The following is a 21653-nucleotide window of genomic DNA, read 5'->3' as shown; positions in this document are numbered from 1 at the left end:
GTGCAAGGAGGGAGCTCTGTACAGCATCACCAAAGCTCTAAGGTTCAATACTGAGGAAATTATATGTTGACTCTGTGTTGGAGATTGAATCATGCCCCCCACAAAATGCATGTTCAAGTCCTAACCTCTGGTCCTGTGGTGTGAACCCTTTTACAAATAGGACCTTTGAAGATGTTATTAGTTAAGGTGAGGACTCATTTATGATTAGGAGTTTTGTAGATCCTGTTTAGATGAAGCCAAATTGAGTCAGGGTGGGCCTTAATCCATGAGTGGAGTTCTTATTGGCAGAGGAAATTCAGACACAAGGTAGAAGTCAGAAGAAGCCAGAGAATAAGGCAGATCATCATGTGATGGAGGCAGAGAAGCCAGCCTCAGAATGCTGCAGGTTCTGGGAGAAAGCAAGACCTGTTGAGACCTTGATTTTAGACTTCCAGCTTCCCAAATGTGAGATAATAAATTGCTGTTATTTAATCCAACTCACTGAGTGGTATTTAGTATAGAATCCCTGGCAAACCAAGATATGTTAATAGAAAGGACCAAAGTTAATAAATTCAATTCAATGTAGTGCTCTGGTATGACAAGCAACTTTGCTCGCATTATAATTCAACCTAAAAAATGACAACTACCAGATATTTGAAAAATTTAAATATTCAACAGGCCATACCATAATTTATAGTAGATATTGTTTATTACTTGAATAAATGACAATTTCACCCAGCATTCTTTAAACCACTTAAAGCTGTGACAATATTTAACTTTTCAAATTTCATGTGACCTTATTCCTTCCGTGCTATAGTTTCTGAAAACTTGATAATTCTATTTTAAAAATTCTTACATTCATAGTGAATAAACTGATGGCTTTAAAAAATTATTTTAGTTAAAATGAAAAGGTAGATTTCTGCCAGACATTTTACCTAGTTGCAAATTATCTGAACTGAAGCAAATAAAAATATGAGTTAAATTTTATATCACTCTCTAAAAGTTCATAAATTGTATTATACCACTTTAGGCTTTATTTAGAAGGTTTCAATTTTATGTGAAGTTTCCTGTACATGAACTTTTCTATTACACAGCAGAAGTCTTAATAGTCAGAAGAGTTTACACTTATAAAGTCAGGGAGACAGGACCCCTGAAAATGACTTTCTATGCAATGGGGATGTACCATGGTCATGATTTTTGTGGTGCTCCCACATGAGTCAAAGATGGGCTATTACTGGAGAGTTGTGTTGTACAGGTGGTATTTTTAATTCTTCAATTTTTTTTTTCAAAAACATAGTTGTTGCTTTAATCAGGAAAAGGCTGCAAATTCTTCCATTTCAAACTTGTTTGTCCACTCTTGCAGGTCTTTTGCATCATTTATCATCCATAACTTTGTAAAATACTTTAGCCTTTTCCTAGAGAAAACAAAATACGAATTTTATAAATGAAATTGTTGGGGGGGGCAATACATCTCATTAAAAGCTATGAAAATGCCTATGACATCTGAATTCCAGACAGAGTTCTGTGGTTAGGAAGCTCTGTCATATAACATGATATAGACCTACTTTTTTTCTGCAAAAGAGCAACTCAGTGCAGTGTTCAGAGTTGGAGCTGGAGTACCTGAGGTCCAATTACTGCTCCACCAGCTCAACTGTGTGACCCTGGGTGGGTTTACCCTTTCTTGGCCTCATTTTCCCCACTTTAACATGGAGGTAACAATAGCGCCTCCCTCAAAAAGTTGCCATAAGGATTATGTGCATTTATGTATGTAAAGCATAATCTGATCTGCTGCAAACACTGGCTCAAACTTGTTAACTGCACAAAGTGAGCATTCAATAAATATTCGTGCAAGCCCACATCAAGACACAAAATTAGATTGTGTTTCTTTGATCTGGCTGTGGAAGTGATAAGCCCTTTTAGTGAAAAGGCAAATTAACAAATACAGTGTCATGATAAATTACCAAATTCCATTCCAACACAACCTCTTCTGACAGTTCTCTCATCTTGTCAGGATAACTATAGATTTCACATGTCACATACTGGTTGGAAGAGTTAAGATATTTACAGGTAATGTACAATTTTATTGCCCTTGGCTTATAGGTCATATAATAACAAGTAGAAACTATCATAATTTATTTATGCTGTCTGGAATATATATCCTTTGTAGTGAAGTTTTATTCTAGTGTCTTCTGGGAAAAGTAAACAACAATAACAAAAGAGGATTAAAATTTGTATTTGGACTTTGCAGAAGACTACAGGCTAAATTTATTTTGAAATGTTCAGAGAGAATAACTTTTCTCTTTGGAATACTACCATTAACCTAACTTGTAACAATTATGAATTGGTTGTCCCCCTTATTTGTGATGACTACACCACTTTTCTTCTGATTTGACACTGCTGAAATGATACAGAAGGGAAAGCTAATAGAGGAAGCTAAGCCACATGTTGTTTGTAGTACTCTAGCACTTAGGACTTAAGTCAACAGTCACTTACTGTTGCAAGGTGAGGTGTGCAGGTAGAATCACAAGAGAAAGGAAGTGAAGAAAGAAAAGGTGGTTGCAACAGCTATACTTCAGTAAATAAGTTAGCAATGGTTTCCTTAACTAATATTAGATATTAATTTTTCAAAATTTAAATTTGGTAATGATTTCCAGAACTAAATAATATCCTTATAGTATAATTCAGGGACCACTGGTATCCAGACAAGATATTCCATTTGATTCACAGTCTGTGCATTCATCCCACTTGGTTACCAACCAGGGCAGTAGTGTCCTGCTCAGTCTCCAGGCAGATCAGACGTGGCATGGGGAGCTTATGTAGCTATTAATCTTATATTTGGGAAACGAAAAGTTATTAGTTACTAATGTGATATTTTCCTAGGAATATTTTTCTTCTGAAATATATCTTTGGTTTATAATAAAATTCATTTATATACTGACTATATACTAGCTGGATATCAAGGGTGAAGGCTGGAAAGCATTCACTTAAGTCTTGTAGATGACAGACAGAAACCAGCTTAGAAGGAAAAATATGCCACAAACAATTCACAAAATAACTGATATGTAGATCCTATGATTACACAGTTACATAATACTATTATTTTCATTCAGTCCTGACAGGAGTCACTGCATATCTGAATGCAACATATGATGAAAAGAAATACTTTTTAGGTTCTAAATGCTGAGGTTTCTTTCAAATACTTTTTGTATAATTTAATGGGTTAGGCAACCATGTGTTGGCATACATTAAGGAGCGATTTAAATCTTTAGAAAAATGACTGAAAACCAATTTTGCAACTTAATAAAGACCTGATTATAGAAGATAGACTCAATTCACAGGAGCTTTGTAAAGAGCTGTTTCCATTCTATCAAATTAAATATTTCAGAATATTTAAAGAGATGTTTAAAAGGAGATCTGATGTTCATTTACGTAATGATCCTCTTCCTTGGACCACTGGAAGATTTCAATATAAGCCCCAAACACAGCACAATCATTCTGACCTTTTCATATTTACTAATCCTTCCAGCTCTTTTGATTTATGAGCTGCTTTCTTTAAAATTTCTGTTGGAACATCTGCTAGCTTAGCCACATTTAGTCCATAACTTCTTGCAGCAATTCCTCTGGTTATTTGATAAAGAAAAGTGACAAAGTCAGGGATGTGGTCATCTTCTTTACCTACAAAAGTAAAGAAAAAAAGAGGCTAAGAAGAGCATGCCTGAAAGTTGAAAGAAGTTAGACGATTTTTGAAGACATATAAATTATTAAAAGTTTATTAAAATTTACAATCTGAAAAAGAAATCCATTGTTCCAAAGCATGGGTAGCTCCTTTTATGAAGTTTACACATCTAGAAAAAGGGTAAATATTGCTTTGACAGAGTTTTTGCATTTAGGAGCTATCTATTAGTGCACTAAAATTGGTTTTTAACAATGATTCACGGTAAACTAAAAAAGCATCTAGTTATATGCAGCTTACTCCAGAATTTGAACTTAACTTTTATATCAAAAAGAGAAAGATTCTGATTCATGGTACAATATTTACCTTTTAAGAAGAGATAAAGAAATACTGCATGAGAAGCGGATTTGGCCCAGTGGTTAGGGCATCCGTCTACCACACGGGGGGTCCGTGGTTCAAACCCCGGGCCTCCTTGACCTGTGTGGAAATGGCCCATGCGCAGTGCTGATGCGCACAAGGAGTGCCCTGCCACACAGGGGTGTCCCCGCGTAGGGGTGTCCCCACAAAGGGGAGTCCCACGCGCAAGGAGTGCACCCCGTAAGGAGAGCCACCCAGCGCAGAAAGTGCAGCCTGCCCAGGAAGGGTGCCGCACACACGGAGAGCTGACACAACAAGATGATGCAACAAAAAGAAACACAAATTCCCATGCCGCTGACAACAACAGAAGTGGACAAAGGAAAACACGCAGCAAATAGACAGAGAACAGACGGGGGCGGGGGAGAGAAAAAAAAAAAAAAAAGAAATATTACACACTCAATTTAAATAACAAGACCAAGAAATCCAGATTTATTAAATATTCTTGTCAACTAAGAGTTATGTATACTGAAGGCAATGCTGTTCAGTGCCACTCAGATCCCCCTTCAGGACTGAATGGCTTATTCAGCCAGCTCTCTGGAACTTTGTTAGTGCCCAGCCCTCAGCTGTACGCCTTCTTTGGGAACTGTCTCAGCTAAAGAGAGCTGTTTCACTTAAGTGTAGGCCCTTCTTGAGGCAGCCTACATACAATGACTGGTTGCTACAAGGAATGGCAGGCAGACTCTAAGAGGGCTCCCCCAAATCCCCACCTCCTGGTGTTCATGTCCTTGTGTAATTCCCTCTGCTTGAGTGACAGTGGCTTTCTTCTAAAGAACAGAATATGATAAAAGTGATGGGAGGTCACTTCTGAGATTAGGTAATGAAAGACTGTGGTCTTTCTCCTGGGCACTCTCACTTTTTTGCTTGCTTGCTCTGAGGAGAGCCAGCTGCTTGTTGTGGGCTGCCCATGGAAAGAAGCTGCTGTCTCCAGGCAACAAGCAGTGAGGGCCTGAGGCCAGCCAACAGCTACACAAGAGAGTATGGAAATGGCTTGCCCAGGCTGTCCCTGCAGTGACTGCTGCCCTGGCCAATACTTGATTGGAGCCTTGTAAGAGACCCAAAGCTAGAGGTGTCCAGCTACGTTGCCCTGGATCATGACTCACACAAACTGTTGAGGCAACAAAAGTCTGTTGTTTTAAGCTGCTGTCTTTTGGGGGTAATTTGCTATGCAGCAATAGAAAACTAATTCAGGGTATAAGGCCTGGTCCTGTCTTCCCAAGTTTAAGGCAGCTATGCAGGGTCATCCTAGCCTCTGAGCTCTCCACAGGATTGGCTGAAGCCTTGTAATGACTGTCCTGCCCTCAGCTCTTGATCCTGAAAGCACTTTCCAATAAAACCTCTTGCAAACAAATCTCAGTATCTCCTTTCTGGAGAACTCAGCCTGCCACACATATGCATATACATAATTAAAAACTTTTAAAGAATTAGAAAATAATGAAGTACGAGAATACTAAGACAATGCTGCATACAGTTTGACCTCTGATAAATCTAAAGCACCTCAGTCTCTCATAGCTTTTATTTTATATTTTTATTTTTCAGGATTTATTTTTTTTCTCTCCCCTTCCCCCTCGACCCCAGCTGTCTGTTCTGTGTTTATTTGCTGTGTCTTCTTCTTGATCCGCTTCTGTTGTTGTCAGCAGCAAGGGAATCTGTGTTTCTTTTTGTTGCGTCATCTTGTTCTGTCAGCTCTCCGTGCATGCGGTGCTATTCCTGGGGAGGCTGCACTTTCTTTCGCACTGGGTGGCTCTCCTTACGGGGCGCACTCCTTGCGCATGGGGCTTCCCTACGCGGGGGACACCCCTGTGTGGCACGGCACTGCTTGTGCGCATCAGCACTGCACATGGGTCAGCTCCACACAGGTCAAGGAGGCCCGGGGTTTGAACCGCAGACCTCCCATGTGGTAGGCAGACGCCCTAACCACTGGGCCAAGTCCACTTCCCCCTCTCATAGCTTTTATTATGAAATTAAATATAATTGCATTTTGTTGCTAATATGTCTAAGATGGCCCACATTTACAATAACTTCAGAGAGCCTAGTATATTTATTACAAGTTTATCAAGAGTTTTTTTCTCATATACTTCATTTGATAAATATGGATGCTTTTTATCCTTTTATCAGCTTAAAATAAAAAAAGCCAAAAGAGTTAACACAACAGAGACAAGGAATAATGGAGTTTTCTTTAACCTCCTTCTCTAAAAATGCAACAACAAAGAAATAATACCTTTCTAAGCCAGAAGTGGGATGTGAAAAGAATGCTGACACTCTCAGGAATACATAGACTAAAACTCTCCATTACCGTGCACTAAGAATACCTTTTGTCCTCGAATAAAACTTAGGGAGCACAAAGAACAGGTGAGGAAGTGGGGGGGAACAGAAGCAACTAGAAACTGGTGCCTGCTAACTTGGATAATTTTTTTTATTACTCTTTGATGCTCATGAGACCAAAAGTGAAGTTAGCAGCAGTATGCAATAAAAAAAAAAAAAGCAAACTCTTTTAATCTTTAGGATAGAAAAATAGTCTGCATCATGTCAACTGAGTTGGTCCTAACTGATCCTCTTGTGTCCAGTCTCTTTTCTATAGTCTAGCCTCCACGCTGGTCTTTCTACAAAAGAGTCATCTTCCATCCATCCATTCACCCATCCACCTGGCCAGCCAGCCAGCATTTTCTGAGTGCCTACAAAATGCTATAAAGATGTAACTCTCCTGCTTAAAACTGCTTTGCTGATAGCCTTTTTTTTTCTTTTTAAAGTATATTCATGCTATTGTGGAATTATATAAAATATTAGACTGTTTCGAACAAGCTATTAACAGAGCTCAGTACAAACAGTTGCTGAATTTGTCATTATATTCTGGTCCCCACATTAGTACCAATTATAGTAGTTCTCACCCCATCAAGCTCTTCTCTAATCATCTTGGGGCTCTTTCACAGTTATTTTCTGCCTCAAGACTGTCCTTTATCCCTCTTTATAGATATTTGTGTATGTGCATGCACATATACACAGATGCTAGAGGATAGATAAAGGTATGTGCAGGCAGAGAAAGGCAGATGGTGAAGATCAATAAAAACAACATGTTTCTCTACAGACTCATGAAAAAGTTCTTAGTGAAGACTTCACTCCTTATACATTTGTTAAAAGTTTATCTGGCAATAGTTAGTAAAAACAATAATTGATGTTTCTGCTTGTTAAAGGGAAACATAACAAAATTTCTTTTAAAACAAGAGTTCTCCAAGCAGTTAATAAAGAGATGTGTGCTGACCAAATAATTTCTGAGAGGTTATTTTGAGGATAGAGTTGAAAGGTATTCCCATGAAATTTGGAGATTTGTCTAAGATCTTGAAGATGAGAATAAACTAAATCACAGGTCTCTTGAATGTTTTGTCTATCACAACTCAGGACTGGTCACTGACAAGCATGGCATCTTGGATGCCACCCAAATGCCTCTGGGGCATTTTACTGATGACCTATGCGATGGCCACTAACTTAGAAAAGGAAGTAAATTAGTGGTAATGGATGAAGCACAGATATAGACAGGAATAATATTGTAAGTGAGCAGGCAAGGAAACAACGCTTCATAATTCTGAATGAAAATGATTTTCAATCTCAAATTTCAGCCCTAGTTCAACTATCAGCCAAGTATGAAGGTGCAGCAAAGGCATTTTCATTGATACAAAGTAAAAAAAAATTATCTCCTTCAATGGATATTATTAGTAACCTATCCAAAAATCCATTCCAGTCCTAAAAAACCCTAATTTTTAAAGAAATCAATTTCCTCACCAATTATCTCGGGGGATGGTGTCCTCCTATCCAGCTTGAAAAGTAGATCTTGATTAATCTAGGCCAATCAAGGTCATCCCTGCTATCCCTACACCTAGGGATTAGTTTAAAAATGAGCAGACGATTCCATTCTGACAATAAGATGGGACACTAAGATGCTACAGGAAATTTAGGAAAAATTTCCTTGCTCTTAAGAAAGTCCCAAGAAATGCTGGTCCCTTTTCATCCTTTGGACATTGTCATTTCTGGACTTGATGCTTGAGAGAGCTGCAGCCATCTTGCCATTAGCCTGATGATGAAGCCAGCAAGGCAGCATGGAGAAATGCAAAGAGCCTGATGATGAAGCCAGCAAGGCAGCATGGAGAAATGCAAAGAGCCTGATGATGAAGCCAGCAAGGCAGCATGGAGAAATGCAAAGAGGAGCTGAAGACCACTCTTTCTCTGAGTTTCCTGTAATGTGAGATTAGATATAGCCTTATTGTTTGAGCCAGTGAGAGTCTGAGTGTTCTGTTATTTGCAATCGAATGCACAGAAGAAAGGGTAAGAGAATTCCTAGGATGATGGCAAAAGCAGGTCACAGGACAACAGGACAACAGATGTATAACAGGCCTAGAGAGCAACCTGTTCAGATGAAACTGAGAACAAAGGAGTCCACAGGAATGACCTCTGTGGGGGAAAAGTGGAACCCATAGGTCCAACCATGTGGAAAAATGTCTAGAGAGAATTTTACAAACCTATTAGAGGGCACAGGAATATTCAACTATAGACTCAAAGAAAACAAAGAAATGAAAAAAAAGGTAATGATTATGTTCAAGAAAACAGAAAAAGTTGTAAAAGAAAGAAAATGGGTTTGTCCCAATATTTGCCACATCAGTACACAATTTTTTTTAAAAGGAGGTATCAGGGATTGAACAGGACCTCGTACACGTAAAGCAGGTGTTCAAACCACTGGGCTATACCTGCTCCAAGTCAGCAATTTTTATAAGAAAACTGATGAAAATAATGAACATGAATAAAATAGAAAAAAAAATATGGAACAACTATATTGGGAGGCGAGAGGGAGGTAAGGTAAATAAATATAAGAGGCCAAAAACCCCCATCTAATATAAGGAGAAGCTAATGAGTAAAGTTTCAAGTTTATGAATCAAGAGATTGAGAATATGTACATTATTAGAAATATGTGAGAAACAGATAAAAGAGTGAAAGTAGTTGCTTTGGGCTTGGGTTAAGGGTAATGTGTAGAGTGGAGGAAAGGAACCAGGGAACTGATGCTTGTTAGCACAAGCCTTTTAGCATCATTTAATTTTTAAAAACATGTTCATGGGTAAAAGTTTAAAGAAAACATAAAATAAAATATATAAAACAAATATTAAAAAAAAAAAAATAATGCCAGAACAGCTGTAAAGCTCTGGGTTAGCAGTCAGCTCACCTCGAATTCTTAATAGCACTGACTCCTCCCAATCCCTGTTGTTGAACTCTATCTGTTTATCCCTCTGGAGTTTAGCTTATAAAGCTCCTTCTGTCACTTGGATGCAGATGACTAGATACAAAACTGATTCTATGAGAGAATTTATGAGGTGCTTTCAAAAACTGCAGAGTCCTGAAAGGCAGGAATTCCCAAACATTACATTTATTTTATGTCCAGAGACTTGTTTTATTTGGTCCAGTGGCCTGATTTCTTTTTCATGTCCATCCTAATTGCTTTTCTCAAATAAAATTCAGACTCGGGAGAATCTTGGACAATGGACCTTCCATTGTTGCCCACCAATTATGCAAACCGTCACTGGCCCACAGGCTGGTAGCTTAAAAAAAACAAAAAACTACTACCAAATAAGACAAAAAATTATGTTAAAACCTCCTATATAACTTGAACTTATTTCTATTGGCTAATGGTGTTCTTTTTAAATGAAATGCCCAATTTCTGTGACACTAGCAATAACTAGATAGAGTAGGAAAAATATTGTAGAACCCACATTGCAGATCTAGCAGAATGGAAGAGGAGAGAACCTAGAGGCAGAAGACATGAATTCCAGTCTCAGGTGGGCCCCTACTTAGGGGCAGACATGGGCAAATCACTTTATGAGATTCGGTTTCCTTTTCAAATTAAGATAAAACACTCAAAGTGCCCAATATAGTATATGGCCCTTTGCAAATAATGTTAAATGATAATTTGGGAAATACATTGGGTGTTTTAGAAGATGATTAATGATACTGTGCACGCAAATGTCAGAGGAGGTGAATCCTGCAAGAACGTAAGGCACTGAGTGAAAAGCCTAAGTAGTGCCCACTCCCCACCCTCTTCTTGTAGAAAAAGGTGACCATTCCAAACGAGATCAGGAAGACCAGAGAAGGACTCTGAGATGGCAAGGATAAATGCAAACTCTACCTGACCCTAAGCTGACAGAAAATGAATGTGGACAAAGACTGTTTATAGTTGAAATTGACAGCTTTCATTATTAATATGTAGTAAAGTTCCCATCCCTATAAAGTTCAAGTTATTAAATATGAAAACCAACAATTTTCTAGTTGTACTTACTGCAGGAATATTCACCTGAATCCTGTTTGCTTTCATCTTCATTGACCAAGAATCCCATGTGGTAATTCCCCACCTGTTGTGAGTAACTTTTTTCTAGTTCACAAACTGGAGGATAATGGGTAACAAACAGGGTCAAGGATTTCACCTAAAGCAATAAAGCAGAATAAACATGATTTTATTTTTAAGTTTTAATTTCATTAAACTGTTCCTTAATTTCTTATTCTGAAAAATTTCAAACCTTCACAAAAATTCCAACAGTACAATGAAAATCCATATACTCTATCTAAAGACTCAATTATTAATATTTTTGCCATATTCCCTTTTTTTATTCCTTCCATCTCATTTTCCATATATACACATGTAAACACAGTTTTTTCCCTGAACCATCTATAGACATCTTGATACTTAACTCCTTAGGCTTTTTTTAAAAAGAGCATAATTTTCTGTTCTTTTTTTTTCTTATCCGCCCCCCTTGAAGCTCTCTTACTGTCTGCTCTCTGTGTCCATTCGCTGTGCGTTCTTCTGTGTGTCTGTATTTATTTTTTTATTTTTTACCCCCGCTTATGGCTTGCTTGTTGTTTGCTCTGTGTCCATTCGCTGTGCACCTGTGTTTTTACTTGTCTCCCTTTTTGTTGCGTCACCCTGCTGAGTCGGCTCTCTGTGGCGCTTGTGGGCCAGGAGCACTCTGCAGCATGTAGGCGAGCCTGCCTTTACAAGGAGGCTCCAGGACACGAACCCAGGGCCTCTCATATGGTAGATGGGAGCCCAATGGATTGAGTCACAGCCACTTGCCCCTACTTAAGCTTTTATCTTCTAAGAACAAAAACATTTTCCTACATAACCAGAATAAAATTATTATATTCATGAAATTTAGCACTGATATATAATACACAGTCCATGTTTAATTTCCCCAAATGTCCTAATGATGTCCTTTATAGCACTTTTTAAATATCAAGGATCATGTAGTCTACTTAGTCATGTCTCTTTAGTCCCTTGTTACTTCAGAATAGTTCCCCAGCCTTCTCTCTTTTGTCTTCCATGACATTAAAACTGTGTTTGTATAATGTTGTTTTGCACAATTTGGATCTGATTGTTTCCTTATGATTAGGTTCAGATTAAACACTTAGGGCAATGATATTATATATATACTTTCAGTGCCTCTTTCAGTGCCTCACATCAATGTGCATATGATGTCAATCTGACCCATTATTGATGATGCCTGATTTCAACATCTGGTCTAAGGGCCTGTCCACAAATTTCTTCATTGTGCAGGTTCCTTTTTCCCTTTGAATAATACTGGAGTGATACATTGAGACTATATGAATATCCTGCTGTCCTTCAATCATCTTTTATCTAATGGTTTTACCATCTATTGATCATTGTTGGATGAATCCATTATTATGTTGGTTATTAAAAATACTTTTTCTATATTTATTAAATATATTTATTAAATAGTCTATATTTATTAAGACTAGTGTGTCAACTCAATCAGGTAATTGTGCCCAGTTGTTTGGTCAAACAAGCACTGGGCTAACTGTAATACAAGGGCATTTATGCACTTTACTCACCATTGACTTTACTGCAGTGGTAAATCATAGATAGCTGGTTATAATTACATCAATCAGGGAGATTGCCATCAGCAAGAATGACACTTAACCCAATTAGTCAAATGCCTTAAAAGGAGAAGTGATTCTAGCACTGAGAAAGAATTTCCCAGCTCATCTTAAGATAGCCAACATCTCCCAGAACTCGTCAAGAATCTTCATTGGGGACACAACCAATCCAGTGTCCACATAGAAGAGGTGGCATTGGATTGGGAAAAGTGGACATAATGGACAAAGGGTATGGGGAAAGGCAGGAAGAGATGAGAGGTGGAGGCGTCTTCGGGACATGGAGCTGCCCTGGATGGTGCTTCAGAGGTAATCACCGGACATTGTAAATCCTCACAGGGCCTACTTGATGGAATAGAGGAGAGTATGGGCCATGATGTGAACCAATGTATATGAGGTGCAGAGGTGCCCAAAGATGTACTTACCAAATCCAATGGATGTGTCATGATGATGGGAACGAGTGTTGTTGGGGGGGGGGGGAGAGGAGGGGTGGGGGGGTGGGGTTGAATGGGACCTCACATATATATTTTTAATGTAATATTATTACAAAGTCAATAAAAAAAAAAAAAAAAAAAAAAAAAAAAAAAAAAAGAATCTTCATTGGACTTTCATTGCAACCCCTGATTGTAGCCTGCCTGAGGAACCTGGGCTTGTGCATCCCCACAGCTGCGTGAGAGACTTCTATAGAACTGCATACTTTTTTTTTTTTTTAAGATTTATTTTACTCCCTGCCCCGCCGTCTGCTCTCTGTGTCCCCTTGCTATGTGTTCTTCTGTGTCTGCTTGTACCCTCAGTGGCACCAGGAAACTGTGTCTCCTTTTGTTGTGTCATCTTGCTGCATCAGCTCTCCGTGTGTACAGTACCATTCCTGGGAGGGGTGCGCTTTTTTTTTCCCCCCATACAGGGCTGCTCTCTTTGCAGGGAGCACCCCTTGCATGTGGGGCACCCCCATTTGGGGGCGCCCCTGCATGGCAGGGCACTCCTTGCCCCTGGCAGCTCTGCACATGGGCCAGCTCACCACATGGGTCAGGAGGCCCTGGGTATGGAACCCTGGACACTCCCATATGTTAGGCACTCTATCAGCTGAGCTATGTCCACTTCCCTGAATTGAATACTATTGACAGATATCTCCTGTTGATTCTGTTTCCCTAGAGAACCAGACGAATACAGCTGGCATTCTGCAAAACATAACTTTCCCTTTTCTGCTCCATAGCCCCATCATCTTTTATTTAATTTAATTTTGTTTTGTTAGTATCAGGCAGACGTTATTATTATGAATTCTAGAAATCCCTATTTTTAGGAAAGCTAATACCAAATCTAAGTCTAAAAATTAGTAGAGTGGGGTAATTAAATAGAAAACACAGTTGATTCAACAGTCATTCACTTTATTAAAAATAAAAATATACTCCCTCTCTCTTGTAACAACTGCAAATAAACCTGCCAAGGCAAAATTTCTTTGACCAGCTGCTCTTAAAATTTGCCCTGAAGCATCTTAGGACCGGCTATTTTACCAGTGTCCCTTCTCCAAGTAGAGAGGCATTTCTAGTCCAAAGACCTAAGGGTTTGAGCTACAACACGGCTCTCTTCAAGGTAATTTTCAACCTGCAGCAGCAACATATCGCCCCTCCCATCTCCTTTCCATCCTAGTGATCATAATACAGATGAAAATAAAGATTTTCAACCATAAAAAGTTAAGGACCCCTGTTTTAGGAGAACCCTCTCCAACTTCTTACCTCTAAGGTAAATTTCACTAACATTTGAAATATCCAAAAATTGCTATACTAGAAATATTGAAAACAGAAGTAACAAATGCAATTCTGTCAAAATTTGTTCTTGAAGTTTTAAAAATAATTTATGGTACTCAGCTTCCACAATGGCCCCAAAGATTCTCAACTCCTACTGTTTATGCCATAATGGAGTCTCCTCTCAGTAGAATATATTTCCTTATACTATATACTACACAACAGAATATGATGGCAGTGGCAGGTTATGATTTCTGAGGCTAAGTCATAAAAGGCATGCCGCTTCTACCTTGGCATCTTGGATTACTTGCTCTGGGGGAAGCCAGATGCCATTCTGTGAAGATTCTCAAGCAGCTCCCTCAAGAGGCCCACATGGAAAGGAACTGAGGCCTATGATCAGTTCCTCTCCATGAGGTTTCATGTTTGGTACCAACTTGCCAGCCACATGAGTAAGCCACATTGGAAGTGGATCTGTCAACCCTAATCAAACCTTCAGATGACTGCGCAGTTCTGGCTGACATCTTGACCACAAGTTCATGAGAGACCCTGAGCCAAAGCTGCCCACATAAGCCGCTTCTGACTTCCTCACCCACAGACACCATGAGAGATAATAAATGATTGTTTTAAGACACTAATTTTGGGAATAATTTGTTAGGCAATCACAGAAATTGATACACTGTTTTATAGTAGAAACAATGAAATCAAACTCGAAGGTGGAAAATGTAGTTCTGTCATAATTTTTGAAGCCTCTTAAACGAGTGCTTAAAATATTTTTCTTGGCAGTAGGGGTGGAAGCTTAATGAGAGTTCCATAATATCTGTATGATTAAAGATAAGTTTATGAGATACATCTTTTGGCAAATAAATAAGAATTCTCCTTTTTTAAAAGAAAAATGTAAAAATATACATTTTAGGGTAGGAAACACGTCATCATCAAAATATGTAATCTAAATGAATGTTTAAACAAAAGAGGACTACAAAAATTGAAAGAAAAAGTAGTTTATTTTTGTGTTGTATGTTTTTTGGAAGGAGAGTTAAAATTAAAGTTAAGGGGGAGGTGGACTTGGCCCAGTGGTTAGAGCGTCCGTCTACCACAGGGGAGGTCAGCGGTTCAAACCCTGGGCCTCCTTGACCAGTGTGGAGCTGGCCCATGTGCAGTGCTGATGCATGCAAGGAGTGCCGTACCACACAGGGGTGTCTCCCACGTAGGGGAGCCCCACGCGCAAGGAGTGCACCCTGTAAGGAGTGCCGCCCAGCGTGAAAGAAAGTTCAGCCTGCCCAGGAATAGCGCCGCACACACAGAGAGTTGACACAACAAGATGACGCAACAAAAAGAGACACAGATTCCCGTGACGGTGACAACAACAGAAGCGGACAAAGAAGATGATGCAGCAAATAGACAGAGAGAACAGACAACCGGGGTGGGGGGGAGAGAAATAAATAAATTTAAAAAAATTAAAGTTAAATTTATGCATTTTGGCTATTTAAGAAAAAGAGGAAGACATAAAGATAAGGGAAGACATAAATACAAGGAAAGACAGAAAAGAGCAAGAAAATGGGAAAATATATAGAAAAAGAAAGAGGGAATGAGAAAAACAAGGTTCAGGGGCAGGTAGGTGCTAAGTGGGAGAGACAGAAAAGGAGAGACCAAAATGGACAAGGGCATAGGGAGTAAAACAAAAGGGGAGACTGAAGGAAATGATGGAGATGGAAAGTTTGACACAAAAATTCTCACACTGAGATGCTAAGCAATGGACCAGAGTGATGTTACTGAAACAGAAACCCAAAGAGGTAAGATCAAAGGCTTTATATAGTGATCTTTAGAGAGATTGCTGAAAAATACATTTCACATTGTGCAAAATAGCACTATCTCCTCTTTGTTCTTCCCTCAAGGATTGGGCTACAGGTAGATTGTCTCTACTCTTGGTGTCATTTGCCCAGAATAATAAGATACAATTCTGAGTGGAAATATTGCCAGGGAAGACTTTCTCTTCCAGACCAGGTTTATTTTGCTTCAGCAAAAGAAAGGAGGCTACATCAAAGAATCATAAACATTATTTAGGGTCAATCTATCTCATTTCAGCATATAGAATTATAACGATCAATAACAGGAATAGGGTCAGTTACAACAATTAAAAATAATTTTGAGTATTTGGAAACTAAGTTCAGGAAAGTAACTTGTGTACTGTACACTATCCAGTTACCAAAAAGGAAAGCAGGATACTTACATCTCTAATAAAATGCTCAAGTGTAGCATAAGCAATGGCGATTCCATCATGGGTGCTCGTCCCTCTGCCCAATTCATCCAAGATAACCAAGGACTGTGATGTGGCTTTCCTTATTATTTCTGCTGTGTCTGTTAATTCTTCCATAAATGTACTCCGTCCTTTATATATATTATCTGCAGCACCCATCCTACAAATAATATTTTATTAGAAAGGCAAGCATCATTTTATGAAATATATATATAACCCTAGGGATCTATATATTTTAAGCCAATAACAATGGAAATTAACTGAACAAAAGAAAACATATGCCATCAAATTGAACCTTACAGGAACATTCTGGTTAGACTCTATAGTACTAGACAGAGCTCCTGAAAAGGAGGGAAACCTCTAATGACCAATCAATTCCAAATCAAACCACAGGGTTAAAAACAGTGATTCTCTATGTTGCCGCCACCAGAAAGACTGGGCCAGACATACATGCTACCAGTGTATGCACAAGGGTTACTCTGCTCCCTGTGGAACTGGGAGCAGGGTCCGCATTGGGAACACAGGCCAGCTCTCCATCAAGTCAGTGAGAAATGTGGGAAGGGCCAGCCAGGGAACAATGAGATCCTATCACTTTTCTTTTTTTAAAGTATACTTTATTTCAACTTCTAAACATAAAATAACAGACAAAAGGCAGCTTAAATTATAGAAGCATTACATTAAAAAATTCTGTCCAGGTGAGTTTATCTCATTGAATCCTAAAAAAAACTTAACTGTTTCTTCAGTGTTCCGAAAGATAAAAAAATGAGCACGGTTTAGTTAAATGGCATTACCACTTTCTTGACGTGGTGCCTGCCAAATCAAAGCAGTCCTTTAACCGTTTTGTGGAGCTTTGAGAAAGATGTTTTTGCAGTTCTCGCTGGTTGTTCAAAGCTTCTGTGGGAGGAAACCCTGAAGCATCTCACTCCATCAATTTGAGTATTCTGCCTACTTTTTAAAGGTTAAATATCATTATTTTCCTCAATTTTCAATGTTTACTAATACTTCCCCCAACCATGAAGATAATTAAATTTTCCTACTGAAACCATTAGGAAATCTTTAGAATGATAATGTTTGACCCCATTTAGCACAGTGTGCCTTTATTTATAGAAACTTGTGAGACAAAATAATAGATCTTTAATAGATAATAAAATGCTCTCATAAGGTAAATATTTTTAGAGTCTTCTAAAGTATCAGAGTGATAAGCAAGTATGAGATAAGATCTTAATACAATATAAGTATTACACTCATTTACTAATGTACTTAAGTACTTTCCAGAAACTGAAAGGTAACAGTCTCACTGGACATTGCAGGAATTGTAGGATGCTCTGGGGGAAGAGATTTTTAGGCAGATATCATTCACATATAAAACATTTAGCATATGACAATGGTGAGATTCAGATCAGAGGGGGAAAGATGAATGATTGATATAAAATGCTAATTGGTTACTTCAGAAAAAATGAAGATGTGTCTTTACTCAAACTGTATTCCAAAATAAATTCACATGGGTTTAAAAGTTTAAAATATAAAGTATAAAATACCAGATGATTGATATATGTGAAATTTAATCTCTGAATAAGTGTGTAGATGATCTATGTCATCAAAAACAGAAAATAAAAGTTTAATAATGAATTTCACTACCTAAAATTCTCAACCCTCTGTAACAAGCAAAAACACACAATGAAAATATTAAAAGGCTGAGAACAATATTTGCCACACATAAGACAAAGGGTTAATATTACTAAAATAAAAAGCCTTAAAAAACAAAACAAAACAAAACAAAAAACCCTTGCAAAAGCAAAACAGAACTGGGAATAGGACAACAGAAAGACAGGCAAAGGACATAAAGACGTAACTAACAAAAAAAGGAAATAAACCATGAAAATGTTCAAATATGCAAACTCAAACAGGGAATAAATACTATTTTTCATTTAGTAAAGATTAAAAAGAATGGTGATATCCCTACTGTCAGGAGTGTGAGGAAAAAGGGTATTCTTATACAGTACTTGTGAGTTTGTGAGTTGAATTTATATCTATCCTTATTTTCTCTTTGTCCCAATGTCTTTGGATACCATTTTGCTCCTTTATTATCCTACTATAGGGTATAGAACCCAGTAAATGGCCTAAAATAAGTTTTTGGAGCAAGGCATGGTAAATATAAATGAACAACAAAACATGTTTATAATTTTCTATGAAATCAAAAGCATTCAGAAGACATACTATAGGGCAACAATTTTGAAAAATTTCCAATATTGTAATATTTTAGAGATTTAAGGGATTCTAGAATATACATGATTATCATCATTCTGTCTGTATTCAAATTCAAATGTAAAAAATGCAGAATGTATTCTTTAGGTTTCATCTTAGTTGGCTCAGAGTAGTACTGAAGGTTACAGTTATGTGGTTAAGAAAAAAATCACTCTGATATTTTTAGGAGTGGCAGCAGACTAATCTGTCTAATCTCCCTACTCCCTCCTTGCCTACATCCTTTATATAGGTCAACAAAGCTTAATAAAGCATTAACAGAAAAAATGAATTATTTTTTGAGCCAATTTCTAAAAATTGAGAACACTTTCATGAACATCTGAGTAAGAGTTTGTTTTTATGAGGTTTTCATATTTTAAGATAACACTCTAGATATTTCTCAATTATAGAAAATGGGGTAGGCCTCTGTCCCTTTAAATCACAATCTCTGGGAAATACTAGCATGAGGGAGTAATACTGCAATTAACTGAAAACAATTTTTTTCATGTTGGTTAAATAATTGGAGCATAAATTTAAAAATTGTTATATAGAGGCAATGATTATTTGTATCCTATTAGAATTCTCTGACATACTCTAAGTGCTTTTTCTAGGAGGGTTTTTGTGTTAGCTTATTTTGATTTCTTTCTGAAACTGAAAATGTTCCCATTCACTTCACTTTGCTTAAAAGCTTGCTGAATTCTGTCCAGAATGGGTATCTGTGTGTTTTGTCTGTCTGTATATTACGTAAATTTTATAAAAGAAAAATAATCTCCTAAAATAAAGTACTTTAACTTTTAAGAGGGAAGGCAGAAGGAAGAAAGAAAAAATAAAACAAAGTCTAAGAAGAGAAAAAATTGCAAAAAAAAAAAAAAATCAGTTTATTAAAAAATTTGTAGCTACTACATGGTATTTAAAAAGACATAAAATATGAAATAGTAAATCTATGCTGCATTTATTCACATCTGAGTCATTAGACATAATAATTAACCCAGAAATGGAATGAAATCACAAATGATTTGCCTCTACATGTGTGTGTTTTAAAAAGCCTGCAAAGTTATATACTTAAACAACAAGTATTTCCAAATGGTGGAATTACTGGTGATTTAAAAATGTTCTTTTGGAATTTTCTATCATTTTAAAATTTTATACCATGATCAAGCATTATTTGTGTATCTAGAAAAACAAATGTTATTTAAAAATATTACAAACAATACATTTAAGTACACTTCACACAATATTGTATCATTATGTTAAGACAGGCAGACTGATGGTAATTACAAGATTAAATAACAAGCTTTCTTCTACCAACATTTAAAAAAACTCTATTAGCATCAATGTAAGTTATTACAATGGTTAGGAAAATTGTTTCTTTCTCTAGTATAATCCCTTCAAATAATGGTTCCAATCAGATCATACTGCAGTATTTATTTTTTTAATATTTATTTCTCCCCCACCCTCCCCCCAGTTGCCTGTTCTCTGTGTCCATTTGCTGCATGTTCTTCTTTGTCCGCTTCTGTTGTTGTCAGCGGCATGGGAATATGTGTCTCTTTTTGCCACATCATCCCACTGCGTCATTTCTCCATGTGTGCGGCGCCATTCCTGGTCAGGCTGAACTTTCTTTCACGCTGGGCGGCTCTCCTTATGGGGCACACTCCTTGCACGTGGGGCTCCCCTATGCAGCGGGCACCCCATGGCACGGCACTCCTTGTGCACATCAGCACTGCACATGGGCCAGCTCCACACGGGTCAAGGAGGCCCGGGGTTTGAACCGTGGACCTCCCATGTGGTAGACAGATGCCCTACCCATTGGGCCAAGTCCACTTCCCGATACTGCAGTATTTAAAGTCGATGTTTTTAAAAAGTTATAATACTGAACTGCAAAATATAACCAAGCAAAAAAATCCCCATAGTAACCTTTCAATTTCAATGGAAACGTTGTTGAAAATATAGACAGCAACCTAAGGAAAAGCTAAACTTATACTGACTCTTATGAAGCAATGCTCACTGGAATGGTCTGGCCAGTTTTTTTATGAAGGAAACAGGTACCCAATCAAAGGAAATACATCAGGTGCTGACTGGGCAAGTCATTCTCTAAATACACCTAGATGTCTACTCCGCCTGAAAGTCACGAAAATTTCAAAGGAAAATAATTAACGGTGCAAATGTTCTTTCATAACTTTAATTCTATCCGTGAAAAACAAAAAAAATTAAGGTCATCAGAGGAAGATAAGATTAATCAGCTAACAGGTCATCAAAAGAAAGGTAAGAGTAAACATTTTAGAGGAGGGATCTCAACACAATGAACACTAAACACACATTATGACCTCAGCAAATTATAACCTCTCTGATTGTTTTTTTCCTTATGTAAAATGTCAGCTGAACTTGAAACAATGGTTCCTAAACCTAGAAATGCTTGTCATGTAAAGATGTTCTTAAAATTAGAACCCAAGACCTTCCTTTTTCTCTCCCTTTATCGTACCTCTTACAAGAGCATCTTTAACAGCAGGCCTAGTATCTGCATATAAAACCAAACCAAATCAAACCCTCAGGTATTAAATTCATACCACCTCCAGTCAAAAAGATACATGAGATACCTTGCTTTTGCAAGACACAGCTAAAGGAGCTAAATAAACCAGAGAGCTATATAAGGCAACATTTCTAATGCCAATAAAATGCTACAGCCTACTCATTTAGCAAAATGTCACTTATGTGATTTTCAGTGCTCGTATTTACTACCAATTAGAAGATATGATTCAAGATGTTTTCTTTCTGTCCATAAAGAATGTAATTTTTTAAAAATAATGTACAAATACTCATGGTAGGTGCTCAATAAATATATGTGGAATTAAGCTAAACTGGGCAAACAAGTCAGTTATCATCCACATGGTCAAAAGCAAACATTTAAAATAATTTAGTTTAAGTATTTAAATGCCAATTAACTTCCAATTCTCTGACAAAATAAACACACTGGTACTGTTCTAAGAACACAGTATTCCCTGAAGCTGGGTGCTATAAGAGGAAGTTTATGTGGGTAGCATGGCAAGAAAATTTTAAACTAGGGAACACAATGTAAATACCCTTTTTCCACCAAAACATTTAATTGACATAAACAGAAATAAATTATGCTGAGAAAAGAAGCCAATTGTTTTGCTTTTTTCAAGTTTTTTTCTAACCAGACTTAATAATTCATTACTTTTCTAAAACTTAATTAGTGAGTCTAAAAAGTTGAATGAGATTTAAATTTGTACTATCAGGATAATAAACAACAGACCTTAATATTCACTGATGCACTCAAAGGTGTTAATGATCTTTGGAAATATGAGTCTAGAAATATTTCATGGATGAATGCATATATCACAACACACTGAAATAAATACACCAAAGATTCAAATCTATGTTTGCCAAAAATCAACTTAAAAAAAAACCC

At 37.4% G+C, this 21653-nt stretch overlaps 1 protein-coding gene across 8 annotated transcripts in view; it reads right to left on the bottom strand.

Annotated features, from left to right (window-relative positions):
• Nucleotides 1-669: 669 nt before the first annotated feature.
• The window catches only part of MSH3 (mutS homolog 3), a 229016-nt gene continuing 208032 nt past the window's right edge, over nt 670-21653 (bottom strand). For 4 of the 8 annotated variants that reach the window (XM_058275431.1, XM_058275433.2, XM_071208776.1 and 1 more), the window contains 4 exons: nt 15959-16145; nt 10380-10524; nt 3480-3654; nt 670-1394 (listed from right to left, as the gene is read on the bottom strand). In XM_058275431.1, coding sequence (XP_058131414.1) covers nt 1289-1394; nt 3480-3654; nt 10380-10524; nt 15959-16145 — 613 coding nt within the window. In that variant the 3' untranslated portion in view covers nt 670-1288. The remainder of the gene's footprint in view (nt 1395-3479; nt 3655-10379; nt 10525-15958; nt 16146-21653) is intronic. The other 4 variants (XM_058275432.2, XM_071208780.1, XM_071208781.1 and 1 more) reach the window with 1 other exon arrangement.

This window comes from Dasypus novemcinctus, chromosome 2 (assembly GCF_030445035.2).
Source record: "Dasypus novemcinctus isolate mDasNov1 chromosome 2, mDasNov1.1.hap2, whole genome shotgun sequence".
NCBI lineage: Eukaryota > Metazoa > Chordata > Mammalia > Cingulata > Dasypodidae > Dasypus > Dasypus novemcinctus.
Note: the sequence above shows the minus strand (reverse complement) of the source record. Positions and strands in the feature narration are given on the sequence as shown.